Source organism: Propithecus coquereli, unplaced genomic scaffold, assembly GCF_000956105.1.
Source record: "Propithecus coquereli isolate 6110/MARCELLA unplaced genomic scaffold, Pcoq_1.0 Scaffold173, whole genome shotgun sequence".
NCBI classification, from domain to species: domain Eukaryota; kingdom Metazoa; phylum Chordata; class Mammalia; order Primates; family Indriidae; genus Propithecus; species Propithecus coquereli.
Window position 1 is genome coordinate 3,730,216 of NW_012141969.1, and position 16,691 is coordinate 3,746,906.

Here is a 16,691-nt window from a genome sequence, read left to right on the forward strand (position 1 = left end):
ATGCCAAAGAAACATGAGAAATTCAATTATTTAAGCAAGCATGCAAAAAAGTTTCATTTCATGGGCATTATTAATGTTTGATTATCCCAAGTTAATGTGGAAAATATAAAAGCTACTTTTTATTGTGTTCATCTAAGGTTAGCGTTATATAATTATTTGAAATCATTTATATTTATTGGCATTCCTGGACAAGATGGATGGAGGAGGAAATGGAGGTAGTGATCTGAAAGACCAGGAGCAGAGAGGGTAAAGAGTCGCCTATAGATAAAGGAAAATTGACCAGGGATCAGATACTCGATAGGTATCCATAACTACATGATTAACACTTTTATTCTACTTAGTACAGTTTGATTCTAAATTTGTAAAGAATGTATATTTGTGTAAGGGTGCAATTATGATTAGTAAAAGTATGGTAGAAAGAGATGTGAAGCATTTTTTAAATGGTACAAACCAAAATGTTAATACTGCTTATATGTTTTAGAATACCAAACGATTTTTCTTTTTTCGCTGTTTTTGCATTAGTGACATTTTATATAATTAACGTATATCAATTTATAATCAGTAATAAAGTTGTCAATCTTTAAAAGGACAATTATAAAAGAAGTTAATAGCGTATAATTTTAGAAGCACGTTTATTGTTTAAAAAGCTTCATATATTTGTATTTTGTGAGTTTTCACCTGTGATTAAATTTTTATTAATAGTAAAGCAAATGAGCGATTTGATGATTTCAGGTTTTGGTATTGTCCAAAAATGAATACTATATCTGGGATATACTTTTTCTACTTTTGGCTTATTTTAATATTATGTTTTATATACATCTTTTCTTCTAGAATATTATGGGAAAATTGCATAGTTTCATCTGCTTTCTTTAGGTGAAATTCACTGTGAATATGCACACAACCTTTGGTAAATCATACAATTCTTCTTATAACAAGTCCAAATTCATCTTAGAATCACAGAATGTTGGAGTCATAATGTATCCTAGAGAAGATTTAGTTCAGGCATAGAACATTGATGATTTTAGGTCATTGTCATTCCCAGTAGTTTAAAAGGCTGTATGACTAAGTGAATAAAATATAGGACTACAAAACAAGCAGCTTTGTTGCCCTGAGTTTTACTTTGGACAGGATATGGTGTTTTATATAAATGCCACGCCCCCATGGGACATCTGAGTTCAAAATCCCAGGTATATGTAGTCCAACTTCCTCTATTTGTCCATTTGGGTAATAACCTAACTCCCCTCCCTAACTCCACTTTTACCAATTTGGATTCCAAGGGATCCTTCCCTTGATACCAGATATTTAATAAATATCAGTGACCTGTAATACCTACAAATATGACTGTGAGAAAAGCACTTATTGACTAAGTTTAAACTTTAAAAAATGGAGTCAATAGCACTGTAGTTGAGGGTGGTCTTTGCACCAAGGTATGGGATAGATTAATCAGTTATTTTGAAGCAGAGACTTGATTATAATATATAAAAATTAACTATAATCACTACTATTCATTGAGCTTTTATATGCCAGGAACTGACTTATTGTTATATACACTATCTCATTTATTGCTCAGACAGCCTATAAGGTAGATTCGTATTATCCCATTTTACAGGCGAAGAAAATAAGGCTTAAAGGAGTAACTTGCCCAAGGCTCATAACTATAATAGTAATTGGGTCAAGTTTCCTTTTTATCTTTTATCTCCCCCTACAAACTTTAAAGACTTGAACGACTTGACTACTTTTCAGTTGGGATTAGTTCCAGGTTTAGAAATAACCTAATAGGGGTTTCTTCACTAGTTTGAGGTGTCTCCTAGGAACAATAATTTTGACCTTTAGTCAACATCTGTTTACTAAACTTTGGGGGTGGAGAGGGAGTTGAGAAGGAATGTCTGATGGAAGGGGACCCCAAACAGAACCATTAGAAAACAAAATGTTTATCAATGGAGTGTTTGAGTACTGGAGGCTTACAACGGCCTAAACTAGCACATACTGTTAATGATGGGGATCAGTGAAGAGAATCCTGTAGTTGGATATGGAGAGTGATATTTGACTTATATTTTTAAGGGGAAATTATTTGGTATAATTGGTAAAGGGGAAAACCTTCATGCCTTATTTTTCCCTATAAAATGTCACAGGTGAAAATGTGAATGACTCCAAGTCTTGCAAAAGACTCTTGGGTTCTGTCTGACTGACCATTTGAGTGAGAATCCAGAGTGAGCACAATGGTGTATTTGTAATTTCTTGTCATGGAGAATATAGGCTGTAGTTCCTTTGAACCAACAAATCTGGTTTTGGTTTTCTGTTCATTATGTTCATTGAAGCCAGACATTTGTTCATCTGATATTTCTCATCTTATGATAATACTAATTTTCAATTATTTTGTCTTGTATTTTCAGAAGGAGTTCTGGAGTACCTATACAAAAGCGCAACAAGGAGAGAGTAACAGAGGAAGTGACTGGTTTCAATTTTACCTTACCTTTCCATTAATCTTTGGCCTCTTCATTATCCTCCTTGTCATTTTCCTAATCTGGAGATGCTTCCTAAGAAACAAAACTCGTAGACAGACAGTGACTGAAGGCCACATTCCTTTCCCTCAGCACCTGAATATCATCACTCCACCTCCCCCTCCAGACGAAGTGTTTGATAGCAGTGGATTGTCTCCAGGCTTTCTGGAATATGTAGTTGGGCGCTCAGATTCTGTCTCCACTCGCCTGTCCAACTGTGATCCCCCACCAACCTATGAGGAAGCCACTGGCCAGGTGAACCTGCGGAGGAGTGAAACAGAACCTCATTTAGACCCACCCCCGGAATATGAGGACATAGTCAACTCCAACTCAGCCAGTGCCATTGCCATGGTGCCTGTGGTCACCACCATCAAATGAAGCTGCAAACTTCTTTTTACTCTAATCATTTTTAAAACACTAATGAAAGAACTTTCTAGCACTTTACCACTACATAAATGTGCATCGACTTATTTGATTGGAGTCTTACAGCATACCACTTCACACTTTCTGGTTTGATTTTCTTTAGTTTTTTTTCCTATTATAAGATCATTCTCCATGCTCATTTTTGCTAGAGGAAATATACGAAGAGGGGAAAAACATACTAGTGGGGGTCTTCATGTGATGTGATGAGATGTACATGTGTATATGTATGTATATGCATATATACATGTGCATGAATCAACATAGTACATGTGCAACTATCTTAAAAATCCATTAACTTCTATCTAAATCACCTAGAAAGAGAGCATTACTTACAAAAGCGAAAAAGCAAGGGCACCAACAGTTTGTGTAAGAGCCAGCAACATGCTGTAGAATTTTGCAAACAGGATGTATTTAGCATATTTTCTAATTCCTATTGGCTTTTGTTAATCTTCTATTTCTTCATCTACCTTAAAAGGAAAAAAATTCATATAGTCATTCTTGGTTTTAGAAACATCTCAGAAAGAGAGAAAGAGCGAGCACAGGAGCATATGATAAGTAATAACTTGCTTAGTGTGTACAGTAAGAAAATCATCGGTCATGAGTGGCATTTGGCTTGTTCTGTACTAGGGATTTTTTTTTTTTTTTGGTTAACCGTCCCCCCACTTTCAAAATTAAACAGTATTTTATTAGCATCTTTGAATGTCTCACGCTGTGTGTATTAACATCATGATGCGGAGGATTTTCTGGCAGTGCAATAATTTCTAGAGTGGATATATGTATTAATGTCAGGCAATAGATACCAAGTACGCCTTTGCTCACAGGTGGCAATAATTATTTTCTTCTTGCTGTTTCATTGCCTTTTACTCTACTGTTTACTCTCCCTCCTATCACTACAGAATCTTCAACCCCCTAAGTTTAGTTAAATAAAATTTTTGAAATTATTTTCTTAATGTTTTTATATAGGCTGAAGTCTTTGCCTCAAGATTATTAGAAGGCAATTTTCCATTACATTTAAGAACTGTGATTTTTTTTTATATTGCCCTCCAATTGGTAGAAGAAGATTGCAAAGTCTGTGTTATCCCTCATGCACACTAAATCTAGTGATAGCCCCACATCGGTCTCATTATTGTTGCTATTTCGTTTTGTATTTTTATCAGATTTTTTTTAAACTGCAGAGTTGTTGCTTTTCCTTTGGAACAGAGGGAACAGGCTGTGAATGAGCTACCAACATGAATCGGCTCACAAAGAAAAAAATAAGACAGTTGTTTCATAAAGTTCCCATTATGTATGCACAGGTGGCAAATTCGTTAGATCAGGTCAGGGAAATGTCTGTGCCACTCCCAAGCTTTCTTAGCCTCAGATAAAATGGTTGAGGCAGAAGGAATGTAGGTTTCAAGTGTATCATTCCCTGCTGCCTCCATCTCCATCCCCCAATGCTGCCCTGGAACCAAAGGAAGGAGGAACTCTGGGGGAATCCTCAAGTAGGAATCTGAAGACCTGAACTCCAATCCCCCTCTACCATGTACTTGCCAAGGTACCTGGGGAAGACCCATATCTGACCCCCAAACTCCTCACCTCTAAAATAGGGATAATATCATTTGTCCTGCCCTTATCCTGGGCTTTAAAAGGCTCAAATGAGGTGGTTTGTGTGCAAGTAATTTGTAAACCTTACTAAGAGTAAGGTCGTAGTGTTGTTATTATTGTGCTTCAGGGAGAATTTTCTCCCTGTATTCCCTAAAATTTATCAGAGCTTTCACATAGTGCAAAATAGGGCAGGCTGCTCTGTAAATACCTAACGTATTCCTAATCTGAGTGTGTGGGCTATTATTTAACCCCTGCCATACTCTGGTCTATACCAAAGCTGTGCCAACTTAAAGTGATAGCCCACTCAGCACAAACAGCATTAAGCAAATGTTGGAAAGGGAACTAAGGTGTGTGTGCTTAGTTAATAGGTTTTACAGCTTTCGGGGACTAAACATGACTGATTATATCTTGACCTTGGTCTCAGAAATGACAAATTCAAATGTTTTAACATGAGTACACATCAATCTTTGGCTTCTAGTTAAAACTGAAGTTGGGAGTGTTTGATCCACTAACTTGTGTGGATTTTTTGGTTTATTTTTAAATGGAAATTAAGGCTCCTTTTGCGTGGACATTTTTGTCATTAATGTCAGGCTTTAGATTAGACCTAATCTAAAGTGTGGCCCATGGACCCCTGGGGTTTCTTGAGAGCCTTTCAGGGAGTGTGTGAGATCAAAATACTTTCATAATAACATGAAGACATTATTTGTCTTTTCACTCTAATTCTCTCAAAAAAGAGTTGAAAATGTAAAACGATGCCATCTTCCCACAAATCTTTCTGTTTTAGGAAATATAGCTATTTTCATAAAAAATGTTATTTATGTTAGCATGCAATGGGTTATTTTTAAATGAATTAATACTTTTAATATTTTCTAATATGGTACATATTGATAGATATAACCCTGATAAACAAAAGGTCTTTGGCATCCAGATCCCTAGTAAATTTCAAGAGTATAAAGGCTTCTGGAGACCAAAAGTTTGGGAATTATAGGATTAGACAAAGGAGCAAGATGTTCTATTGCTAAGTATTCTTGCAGTTTTATTTTACATTTTAGACCCCTGATATTGCATTTAATGCTGCCTATTAGAGATACCCAAATTGCAATATCACAATGAATGTTGATCCTTGAAGCAAAAGCCAAATGCTTAAACTGATCAATGACTACACTTTTCAGACCGTTGGTCCATGAAAACACTACTCCATAGTAATAAGTGAATCAGCCACAGATCTCCTGGTGGCTTTCACATGATAATGACAGGATAGACAAAATACTGCTTTCTTCAAGAAACATTATCTTAGCTTTGTTTGTTTTGTTTGAATTTGGTTTGGATTTTATATTTTTAAGGTCCCTTTTGCTACCCCATCTGCTTTTATAAACTGAGTTTCTTAGCATTTGTTATAAATAAGGGGCTTGTCTAGAATAATACATATTTTTTAATGCTTTTGCCTTTCTTACCTGGTTGATATTACATTCACCTTTGATTGTTTTTAATAAAGGTTTATTTTTGTGGAATATACTTAATACCTTTCTTAAGCAGTGACTAAATTGAATCAACCAGTTTGTATTTAAATAAAAGAACAGGCTCAGTGATCTTTCAACAGAATGGTTTATGAGCCTCCACATGCAGAAGTTGTGTCTGGAATCCTAGAACTGACACTTTCTGCTTCCCTACTCTAACACAATAAATTGGATTTGTGTAAAGTAATTAAAATGATTTCTTCTTTTCCTGTTGACCAGCACAAATAGAGATGTGTTTGTTTCATTGCTAATGATGACTTCAAGATTGATGATCTGATCCAATAACTGCGGAGGTAGCTTTAACTTGGTTCTGTGTAAATAGTATGTATTCTATTATAATATTTCACATTTTAAAATGCTTGGTTTACATTAAATTATGGTATTTAACTATTTTATGTGTATACTAGGTAGGGTCTTTCTTATGTTTCCGTGTTTTTGGTATGCTAAATAAAGCTATTTTTAAACCCAAGAGATTTCTTCTGCCATGTGTTAATCATATTATGGTTAAGTGATAAACATGCTGCAGAAGCTCTTACTAATTATGTTCTTTTCAATAAGGTAAAATGATTATGTTTCTTTTTTTCTGAAGAATTTAGGGATATCGCTCAGTAAAGAAATAAGAAATCATTTGTTGAAAACTTCAGAGTGTTCTCAGCATAAGAAGGAACTTTCTGTACTACTTTTGAATGACCTTGGTATAATACAAAATGGAAACACCTGCTCTAAAGGGTTAGGGTTAGGGTTAGATTGAGCTCCCTACTGTAGTGTAGTTTGTCAAGTCCCAGGAGTGGTGGCTACAGATACCAAGAACCTGGTTTCTTCCTGCTTAGCAGAACAGCTTGCATTTGAGATGAGAAAAGAAAGCACAAGATGAGACCATTGTGGTCACAGAGCATCATCTTCCTATGTGTAGTTACCTTAACGACTAAAAGCTGGTGTGTCACATCATTAACCAAGTATATGTAAATATGATTTGCTCTTTATAGTATAAAAAATTTCCTTATTTTATATTCAAGGAAGAATTTTAAATATAAATTATGAGTCTGAGTATCCATTTTGTAAGCACAAGTCCCCAGAGAGTTGTCCAAATAGTCATCAAAAGGTGCTTTTAAAAATATTTAGCAATTATATAGTTTATAACTTGATGACTACAGCTATTAATCCCAACACCTAGATCAAGACATTTCTAGTACCCCAGAAGGCTTCCTCATACCCCCTCCTTAAAAATACCACTATTCTAACATGTCATAAAGGATTATTTTTTGAAAGTTCATACTTGGCTGTGGCCATAAGGACTTTTTTTTAAGCTCTTAAGGTATTTCAGAAAAGTTCAAGCTAGAAGTTCTAGAGCTGCTCTTCCATCTCTTGAAATCACCTACTTGTTCTCTCTGAGCCTTTTCTACATTCTTAAGCTTTTTGAGGCCAAGAATTGTGTTTAATCCTTTTAACTGCCTTCCCCAAATACATCAAATACCTAAAAGTAAGGGCTTTTTTTAGGCTATGAATTGACCGAAGCACCAGTAGCTTTCTGGTTGGGTTCCTTAATGCTTGTCTTTCTGCTGTAATTCTTACCACCTGTCATTTCCTTAAACTTATATCATGACATTTTGTTCTCAGTAATTTTATTTACTTTATCTACTTCTGTGGTTTTTTTGGTAACTTCCAAAATTCTCTGTAATATGGTCCCACTAGCTTATCTAACCTTATTTTCTTCTATACCTCAGATGATAGACTTTTGCTAAATGCCTACTTTGTGTGAGACCCTAAGGAGATTAGAAAGTGATAGTGTCTCTTGTCCCTGGGGATTTTGCAATCAGACTAAAACTTGGAAAACCTTCTAATATTCTAACTGGGTTTCTAACCCTAACTCCACTCCAGCTTATGAAACTACTTCTTGCCCAACGTCCCATAGTATTTATAAGTAGTCATCTTTATCACACAGTCCTGTATCTTGGTCTATGCTGTGGTTTTTGTAAGTTTTTAGCAATGGGAGCTAACTTTCAAACAATTTTTCACAGAACCGTAATATTAATATATTAAGTAGATGGAACTGTTGTCATTGAGTATGGAACTGTGAAGCTTGAACCCCACTGTGACCTTTCTTGTCAACCCTCCTTACTGCAGGTCAGTCCAAGTCACCTCTGCAATCCCTAACATTTGATGAACATAATTGAAAAACCACTGTAATATAACATCTCCTGTTGGTATCCAATTTCATAGTGTCTCATCTTTCCACCCCAAACAAGTCTACAGAATCTCCTCTACTAATAGACTGCTTGGGGATCAAAAAGCTCTTTTTAGTCCAGTTGTTCCTAACTCACAAGTATACTACACTGGCCACCAACGTACACTATGATAATTAGGTTTGAAGAGAGAATCATGGATGTTTATGGTTCTGATTCTTTCTTTATATCATTTCCATCATCGCCAAGTTCACCCCTTATCAGCTTGTCACTTATACACATCTCCTTAAACCATACTTAATTTCCAAATAAAGATAATCACAAGGTTATAATTCCACCTAACATGATACAACTATACTAGGTACAACCAAAAACATGCTAACTCCTTCCCCAGAATAAGAGGTAAAGTCCTTGAGTGATATTTACTCTTGTTGATATCCCATAGCTTCAATACTTAGATATCAAATTAACAATACTTACAATACTATGATATAAAGTCAATACATCTTCTGTTACATGATAAGGGAAGAATAGAGGAAGGAAACATTTTCATAACACAAATGTATTTATAACAAACTAAGGAGGAAATATTCATGACAATTGCAGGCCTCATTTCTGTAACTGGTCACGTGGTTATGCCTGATCTATATAACTACCTTCTTCCACTACCCGTTCTGTTTTCCATTTGCCTTCAACAAGCACCCCACTTTTAGCTGGTGGGGTGAACCAAACCTTCCTCCTTGAAGGGTCTGGCCATTAGCAGTCCTGCCTGGATTGGGTTGTTGTAGTTTTCCATTGACCTTAATCACAGGGCATGGAAATACTAAGAGATGCCCTAATGGATCCTCTGTATTCTAGACATATGCTTTCTTACCATTATTGTGGACTGGTAGTGCAATTTGTCCTTGTTAGTCTGGATCTCTCACCCCAGCCAGCACAGTAACTCCCTTCATTGCCTGTAGATTCAGAGGAATGAGGAGCCCAAAGTGGCCAAGTGGCAGTCTGACCTTCCAGTTCAACAGAATCGTTGTGCTTCCTGGGGGATGCATTCATTCCCCCGGAAATAAAACCTGTAGGCCAGCAGAGCCTAAGGTCATGAAAACAAGAAGCAAAACTTTTGCTAGTGAATCACTTGTGGTAAAAGTGAGTGGTGCCACTCCCATTACCATGCCTTGAGGAATCCTGGCTATGGGAGAAACAGCAGCATATACTGGATGCTGAGTAGATGCAGATATGGCCTTCAGGAGAACATTGCCCCAGGCCTGCAAGGTATTAGTGGCACTGTAACTGAGTCTTCAAAAGACCATTCCACCATTCTGTCAAACCAGCTGTTTCGGTATTGTGGGGAACATGGTAACACCAGTTCATGAGCAGGGGCCCACTGCCCCACTTCCTTTGTTGTGAAGGGAGTTCCTAGATTAGAAGCAATGCTATGTGGAAACCACAGCAGTGGATAAGACATTGTGTAAGTCCGTGGATCGAAGCAAATCTGTATCCAGAGTAAATGTCTATTTCAGTAACAATAAAAGGTTCCTTCCATGATGGAAGTAGTCCAGTGTAATCAACCTGCCACCGGGTAGCTGGCTGATCATGCTGGGGAATGGTGCCATATCATAGACTCAGTGTTGGTCTCTGCTGCTGGCAGATTGGGCGCTCAGTGGTGGCCATAGCCAGCTCAGCCTTGGCGAGTGGTAGCTCATTTTGCTGAGCCTGTGCATGATGTCCATCCCTGCCACCATAGCCATTTTGTTCATGAGCCCATTGGGTGATGACAGGAGTGGCTGGGGAAAAAGGCTGAGTGGTATTCATAGAATGGGTCATCTTATCCATTTGATTATTAAAATCCTCCTGTGCTGAGGTAGCTCTTTGGTGCGCATTCACATGGGACACAAATTTTGTCACATCTTTTGCCCATTCAGAGAGTCCTATCCTTATACCTCTTTTCCAAATTTCCTTGTCACCAATTTTCCAATCATGTTCCTTCCAATCCCTGATCATTCAACCAAACCATTGGCCACAGGGAATGAATCACAACATAATCACACATCTGGTCATTTTCCCTAAGCTAAGTGAACAACCAGGTGCACTGCTTGAAGTTCTGCCCACTGAGAGGATTTTTTATCACCACTGTCCTTCAGGGATGTCCCAGGAAAGGGCTGTAGAGCTATAGCTGTCCACTTTGGGTTAGGGCCTGCATATTGTGCAGAGCTATCTATGAACCAGGCCCAAGTCTTCTCTTCCTCTGTCAACTAATCATAAAAAATGACTCGAGGCCATGAGTGCAGGCTGAGAGACAGAAGACAGTGTAGCAGGAGTGGGCAACATGGGCATTTTGGCCACTCTTTTATGTAACTTACTTTTGCCTTCAGGGTGTGTTCAGGCCCTATCACATATGCACTACTTCTGTTTGATGATGAAGTGCTGCTGTGTACACCCAACTTTGTAACTCGGTGGGTCAGATAACACCCAGTTCGTGATGAGGCTTATAGAGTAGCTCAGGTCACATGGTGACTTGGTAGCCTATGGTCAAGTGTTCAGTTTGACCACAGGCTACCAATCCTGGACCTCTAGAAAGTTCGCTTAGGTAAAAGGCCACTGAATTTTTGTGAGATTTCCCACCCACTGGCACACAAATTTCTTACCAATAACTCTAGAGTAGTTGCTACTTAAGACTTACTAGGTTCAATCAACATAATGTCACCAATGTAAAAGACAAGTGTGATACCTTGTGGAAGGGAAAGGCAATCAAGAGCCCTAAGAACAAAATTGTGACATAGGGCTGCAGAGTTGATATACCCCCAATGTAGGACAATGAAGCTGTATTGCTGGCATTGCCGGATGAAAGGAAACTGCATCTGGTGGGACTTAGGGACAGGGATGGAGAAAAAGGCATTTGCCAGATGAATAGCTCCATACCAGGGACCAGGGGATGTCTTAATTTGTTGATGCAATGAAACCACATCTGGTACAGCAGCTGCAGTTGGAGTCATCACCTGGCAAAGCTTACGATAATCTTGTCCTCCAAGATTCCTCTGTCTTCTGCACAAGCCAAATAGGCAAGTTGAATGGAGATGTGGTGGGAATCACCACCGTTGCCACGAATCACCACCCTTGCCACTTTCAATTCTTGATGGTGGCACTAATCTCTGCAATCCCTTTGGGAATGTGGTATTGCTTTTTCTCTTTTCCGAGGTAGAGGCATTTCTAGGGGCTTCTACTTGACCTTTCCCACCATAATAGCCCTCACTCCACAGGTCATGGAACCAATGTGGGAATTCTGCAAGCTGCTAAGTATGTTTATTGTAATTATGCATCCTGGAAATGGAGGAACAACCACAGGATGGGTTCAGAGACCCACTGTGCCCACTGTGAAATGGACCTGAGCTAAAACTCCATTGATCACCTGATCTCCATAAGCCCCCACTCTGACTGGTAGGCCACAGTGACATTTTGGGTCTCCTGAAATCAGTGCCAGTTTAGAGCTAGTGTCCAGTAGTACCTAAAAGATCTGATTATTTCCTTTTCCCCAGTGCACAGTTACCCTGGTAAAAGGTCATAGATACCTTTGGGGAAAGATGGGAGAAAGATTAAAAGTATAAAACTTGGATAGTGTACTGGGGTCCTTTCTCAAGGGAACTTGGCCTTTTCATTCAAAGGGTTCTGAGTCTGTAAACTAATTCAAGTATGGGACTTGATTGAGGAACCTGACTCTCTGTTTTTATGATTCTGGTTAAGCTTTTGTTCACCTGACTTGGAAATTTTCTGTTTATATAGATCAAGTAATAATTTCATAGACGTTCTATTTCACTTCTAGGAACATTATGATCAATTAGTCAACATCATAGGTCTGTGATTGTGGCTTTGACTCTGCTTGCCTTTATGGTAGCAATGTACATCTTGCCTTTGGTGGTGGAGGGCTGACAATTGGCGCCTGCCACTCCGAGATCCAATTATTTCCATTGCATTTAGGTTGCCCAATTCAGTGACTGTAGTTCCCACACTGTAAGGTATGGCCTGAAGAGAAGAGCAATCATGGGGTTGTTTCAGTATGCTGAGGCTCTCCTCACGAATTTATTTCTCACAGTATTGGTGTTAAGAAAACCAAAATATTTCACCCAAAATGTACTTCTTTGACATATTTTAAGATGGCTACTCAGAGGGCCAGAAGACAGGATTAGCCCTGAAAAGCTGCCTTTTGTGGAGGAGATTTGCATCTGTACAGAAAAATCTACATTAGTGGAATAAACAGCCAGGCTTTCTCTGAGGCCCTCTTCCTCATCCAGATCTTAGAAAGATGAACTCAACCACAGGTTACCACCCATTCTTTCTGAGAGCTGCTACCTCTGAAGTTTCATCTACACAAGACCATCTTTGCCCTTTGTCTTTCTTTCTCCCTCCCTCTTATTACCAGTCTTCCCACACTCCAAGTCCCTATTCTTTCTGTAACTACAGTATAGTATAAAAAGTTCAACCTTCTGACATCCACCCCCCTTTGAGCCTAATACTTTGTATATGACTCCCATGCCTATCTGCATGTTAATACTAATTTGTATGTCTTTTTTCCTGTTAATCTGTGTATTATCAATTTATTTTATAGACTCAAATTATCAAACCTACAGGGGAAAAATTTGAACTTCCCTACAGGTGAAAGGTATGTTTTTTGGACCTTCTCAGTGTGAGTGAGTAGGTTTTAAATGTCTAATCCACCATAACATTCCAATCTCCCTAAGTCTATGAGTCCCTTCCTCTACATGAAACCAAGGCAGCACAGACATTTCTAGTTTGCTCACTGTGGGCCACCTTTTGGGTTATGTTTCAGCTAACCAACCAAGCAAATAAACAAACTATTAGAGTCCTTTCTAACTCCATGAACTGCAACTTTAAATGCAGAATCTCTGCTTAGTGAGCCCATATCAACAAATTTAGCCTGATCAAACTTTATGTTCTTTCCACCATTATCCTACAGTCTTAGTATCTGTTCCCACACATGTTCACCAGATTTATATCTATATACATTTGAAAATTCAAGTGATTTTTATCATATCACACGTCCTCATGGGTCACACTTTGTATCTCACCTTTAGGGGCTTCTAGGACTTGAGTCTAGTTATAGGTCTAGAAGCAAATATGGGTAACAGGAGTGGGGCCTGAGGAGAATCAGCACCATCTTGCATGGCAATTGCCTCAGGGGAGGCCATTAGAGTTTCCTCAGGCAATATAAGGTTAATCCTCTCAGACTGGGATAGAAGGGTCAATACCACCGAGGGTGGAGAAGCTGATACCACTGTTGGGGGCAGTTGCCACTGACACTGGGGGTGGGGAAGACACTTCTGCTGTGGTTGGACAGACTGCTTCCACTGGGTGTGGGGAGACTGGCAAAAGTGACTCATCAGAATTTAGGGGCTCAATGCGCCAAGCTTCATCGGCGTCTACCCAAATGTGCCCCATCCCTATGTACGGGGTCTCATTTTTACCCAATCAGTACCCTCACTGTAACAGGACACACCCTGTGAGGCTGGGAGTTCAACTTGCATTGTAATTCACCCAGTCACATCATGAGATTTGGAATTTGATTTTCAGCAGTAACAGCCCTGCAGCTACAGGACATAAGAGTCTCCTTCAGGACATACATAGAAGCCTTCAGGTCATTTATACAGTGACTGAGCTAGGAATTCAAATTTCCGAGCTCACCTTTTTCTTTTACATTTTGTCCAGTCACATTAGGAGCAATGAACCAATGGTATTATTAATATATTTATTTTTTTAAAAAAATGTTTGAAAGTATCATATACACAGTCACCCAGCTCCTTGATTCATATAAGTGTTTCATTAGATGTATCCAATGCAGATATTTTTCATGTCTCCATTACCAGTGCTCTCTTTACGATGGGAAATAGAGTTAACAGTGTCTTTAAATCTAATTAGAAAGTCAATTCTAGAAACCCTAGAACCAATCCAGAAAACTTATCCTTAAAATTTTTTTTTCTCTAGAACCACTCTTGGTACCAAAATCTGTATTAGTCAAGATTCTCTAGAGAAGCAGAACCAACAGGACATACATATATATTAATAAATATGATATTTGCTCACACAATTATGGAGGCTGAGAAGTCCCATGATCTGCCATCTATAAGCTGGAGACCTAGGAAAGCTGGTGGTGTAATGTGAAGGCCCGAGAGCCAGAGACCCAGTGGTCTAAATGGTCTAGTCTGAAGGCTGAGAACCAGGAGCATCAAGGGCAGGTGAATACTGGAATCAGCTCTAACAATCAGGCAGAAATCAAATTCAACCTTCTTTTATCTTTTTATTTTGTCTAGGCCCTTAACCAGTTGAATGAGGCCCACTCACACTGGAGAGGGCCATCTGCTTCACTCAGTCCACCAATTTAAATGTTAATCTCTTCCCGAAACACCCTCAAAGACATACCCAGAAATAATGTTTAATCAGATATCTGGGCATCCTGTGGCCCAGTTAAGTTGACACATAAGTTTAACCATCACAGCATCTTAGTGGCATCTTGGAAGACAACAGCCCACATTCCAGGTGTAGGTGTCTAGTATCAGAGGGAACAGAAGGGACCTTATTCTCCAATAATTGTGGTTGTTTGATTTGCCCTATATTTGGCTCCCTGAAGTGCCAGCTCAAAGGATTTACCTCTATTTCACCTAATTTGGAAGTCTCCAGGGTGAAGGCAACCATCTGGGGCTATCTGTCAGAAACATTTACATATCAATGTAATAGCTGCTACTGCTTGGACAAGGGAAAACAGTTGAGGTAAACAATAGACAAACTGAAAACCTTGGGATGAAAGCTGAGGAGTGAAAAGAATAAGGGCTTTGCTAAGCTCCCACATAGTCCTAGTTATTTAGAAGGCCAAAAACATATCCAAGGGTGGTTGCATACTCCAAAATGAACTGAGAGGGCTCTAAATTCTCACTACTGTCTGACCTTGAGGTTCCCCTTAAATAGCAAGTGAAGGTTGTGGTAGTGTTGTATAGTGCCTGGCTGGGAATTGAAAGATTGCCCAAACACACACGTTGCCCATCTCCAAAAACTAGGAGATTGTTTCTTGTTTTGTTTTGTTTTGTTGTGAAGGGTAGGTTCCAGGTAAAGAAACCTGTCAAATCACTAGCTGAGCACTACAATAACAGAAACAAGATGTCAGTGTCCACACATGACAAAGAATACAGACTTTACAAAATGAGATCACAAAAGTCACTAAACCAACAAACAACAACTAGAATAAGTGGCCAAAACAAACCCTGGTGTCTTAGACCATTTGTGCTGCTATAACAAAAGACCACAGACTAGGTAATTTATAAAGAACAGAAATTTATTTCTTATAGTTCTGGAGGCTGGGAAGTCCAAGATTAAGGTACCGGCATTAGGTGTCTTGTGAGGGCCTTCTTGCTGTGTTCTCACATTCAGAAGGGGCGAAAGGGGCAAAAGAGATGAGCTGTGTCCTCACATGGCAGAAGGATTGAAGAACAAAAGAGCTAGTTCCCTCCAGCCCATTTATAAGGTCACCAATCCCATTGATGAGGGCTCTGCCCTCATCTCTCAATCATTTCTTAAAGGGCCCATCTCTTAATACTATCATATTGATGATTAACTTTTAAGACATGAATTTAGGGGAACATTCAGATCATAGCACCTGGGATTGGGGGACATGATTTCCAGAATTGTCACTTTATAACATCTAAAATATCCAGTTTTCAGCAAAAAATATGAGGCATGCAAAGAAACAAAAAATGTAGCCCACCCATGAGAAAGAAGAAATCAATAGATACTGTCACTGAAAAAGCCCAGTCGTTGGACTTATAAGACAATGACTTTAAATCAACTCTTCTAAATATGGCTAAAGAGTTAAAGGCCATCATGTATACATGACAACAACAACAACAACAAAAGAAACCATAAGAATGATGTCACACCAAATAGATGATATCAACAAAGAAATAGAAATTATAAAAAAGGAAAAAAAATAGAAATTCTGGAATCGAAAAGTGTAACAATTGAAATAAAATTTTCACTAGGGGGAGTCAACAGCAGATCTGAATAGGAAATAGAAGGAATCAACAATCTCCAAGATAGGTCAGTTGAGATTATCCTGTCTGAGAAGTAGAAAGAAAAAAAAATGAAGAAAAATGAACACAGTTTGAGGGACTTGTGGAAATAATCAAGTGTACCAACATACACATAAAGGGAATTCTAGAAGGAGATAAAAGATAGAAAGGGATAGAAAAAATATTTGTGGTAACAAAATCTCAAATTTGATGAAAGACATCAATTTATACATCCAAGAAGCTCAATAGATTTCATGTAGGAAAAACTCAAAGAAATCCCCACTAAGAGACATTATAATCAAATGGTAAAAAGACAAAAACAATGAGAGAATCCTGAAAGCAGCTGGAGAGAAGAGACACTTTGCATACAAGGGATGATCAATTATATTAACATTTGATTTCTCATCAGAAATCATG

General features: G+C 38.5%; 1 protein-coding gene across 1 annotated transcript in view; it reads left to right on the plus strand.

The window, feature by feature from the left end:
* The window catches only part of PRRG1 (proline rich Gla (G-carboxyglutamic acid) 1), a 104,279-nt gene extending 100,409 nt beyond the window's left edge, over positions 1-3,870 (plus strand). The window contains exon 4 of the mRNA XM_012642088.1: positions 2,394-3,870. Within this exon, the coding sequence (XP_012497542.1) occupies positions 2,394-2,879 (486 nt within the window). The 3' untranslated portion in view covers positions 2,880-3,870. The remainder of the gene's footprint in view (positions 1-2,393) is intronic.
* The last annotated feature ends 12,821 nt before the right edge of the window (positions 3,871-16,691 follow it).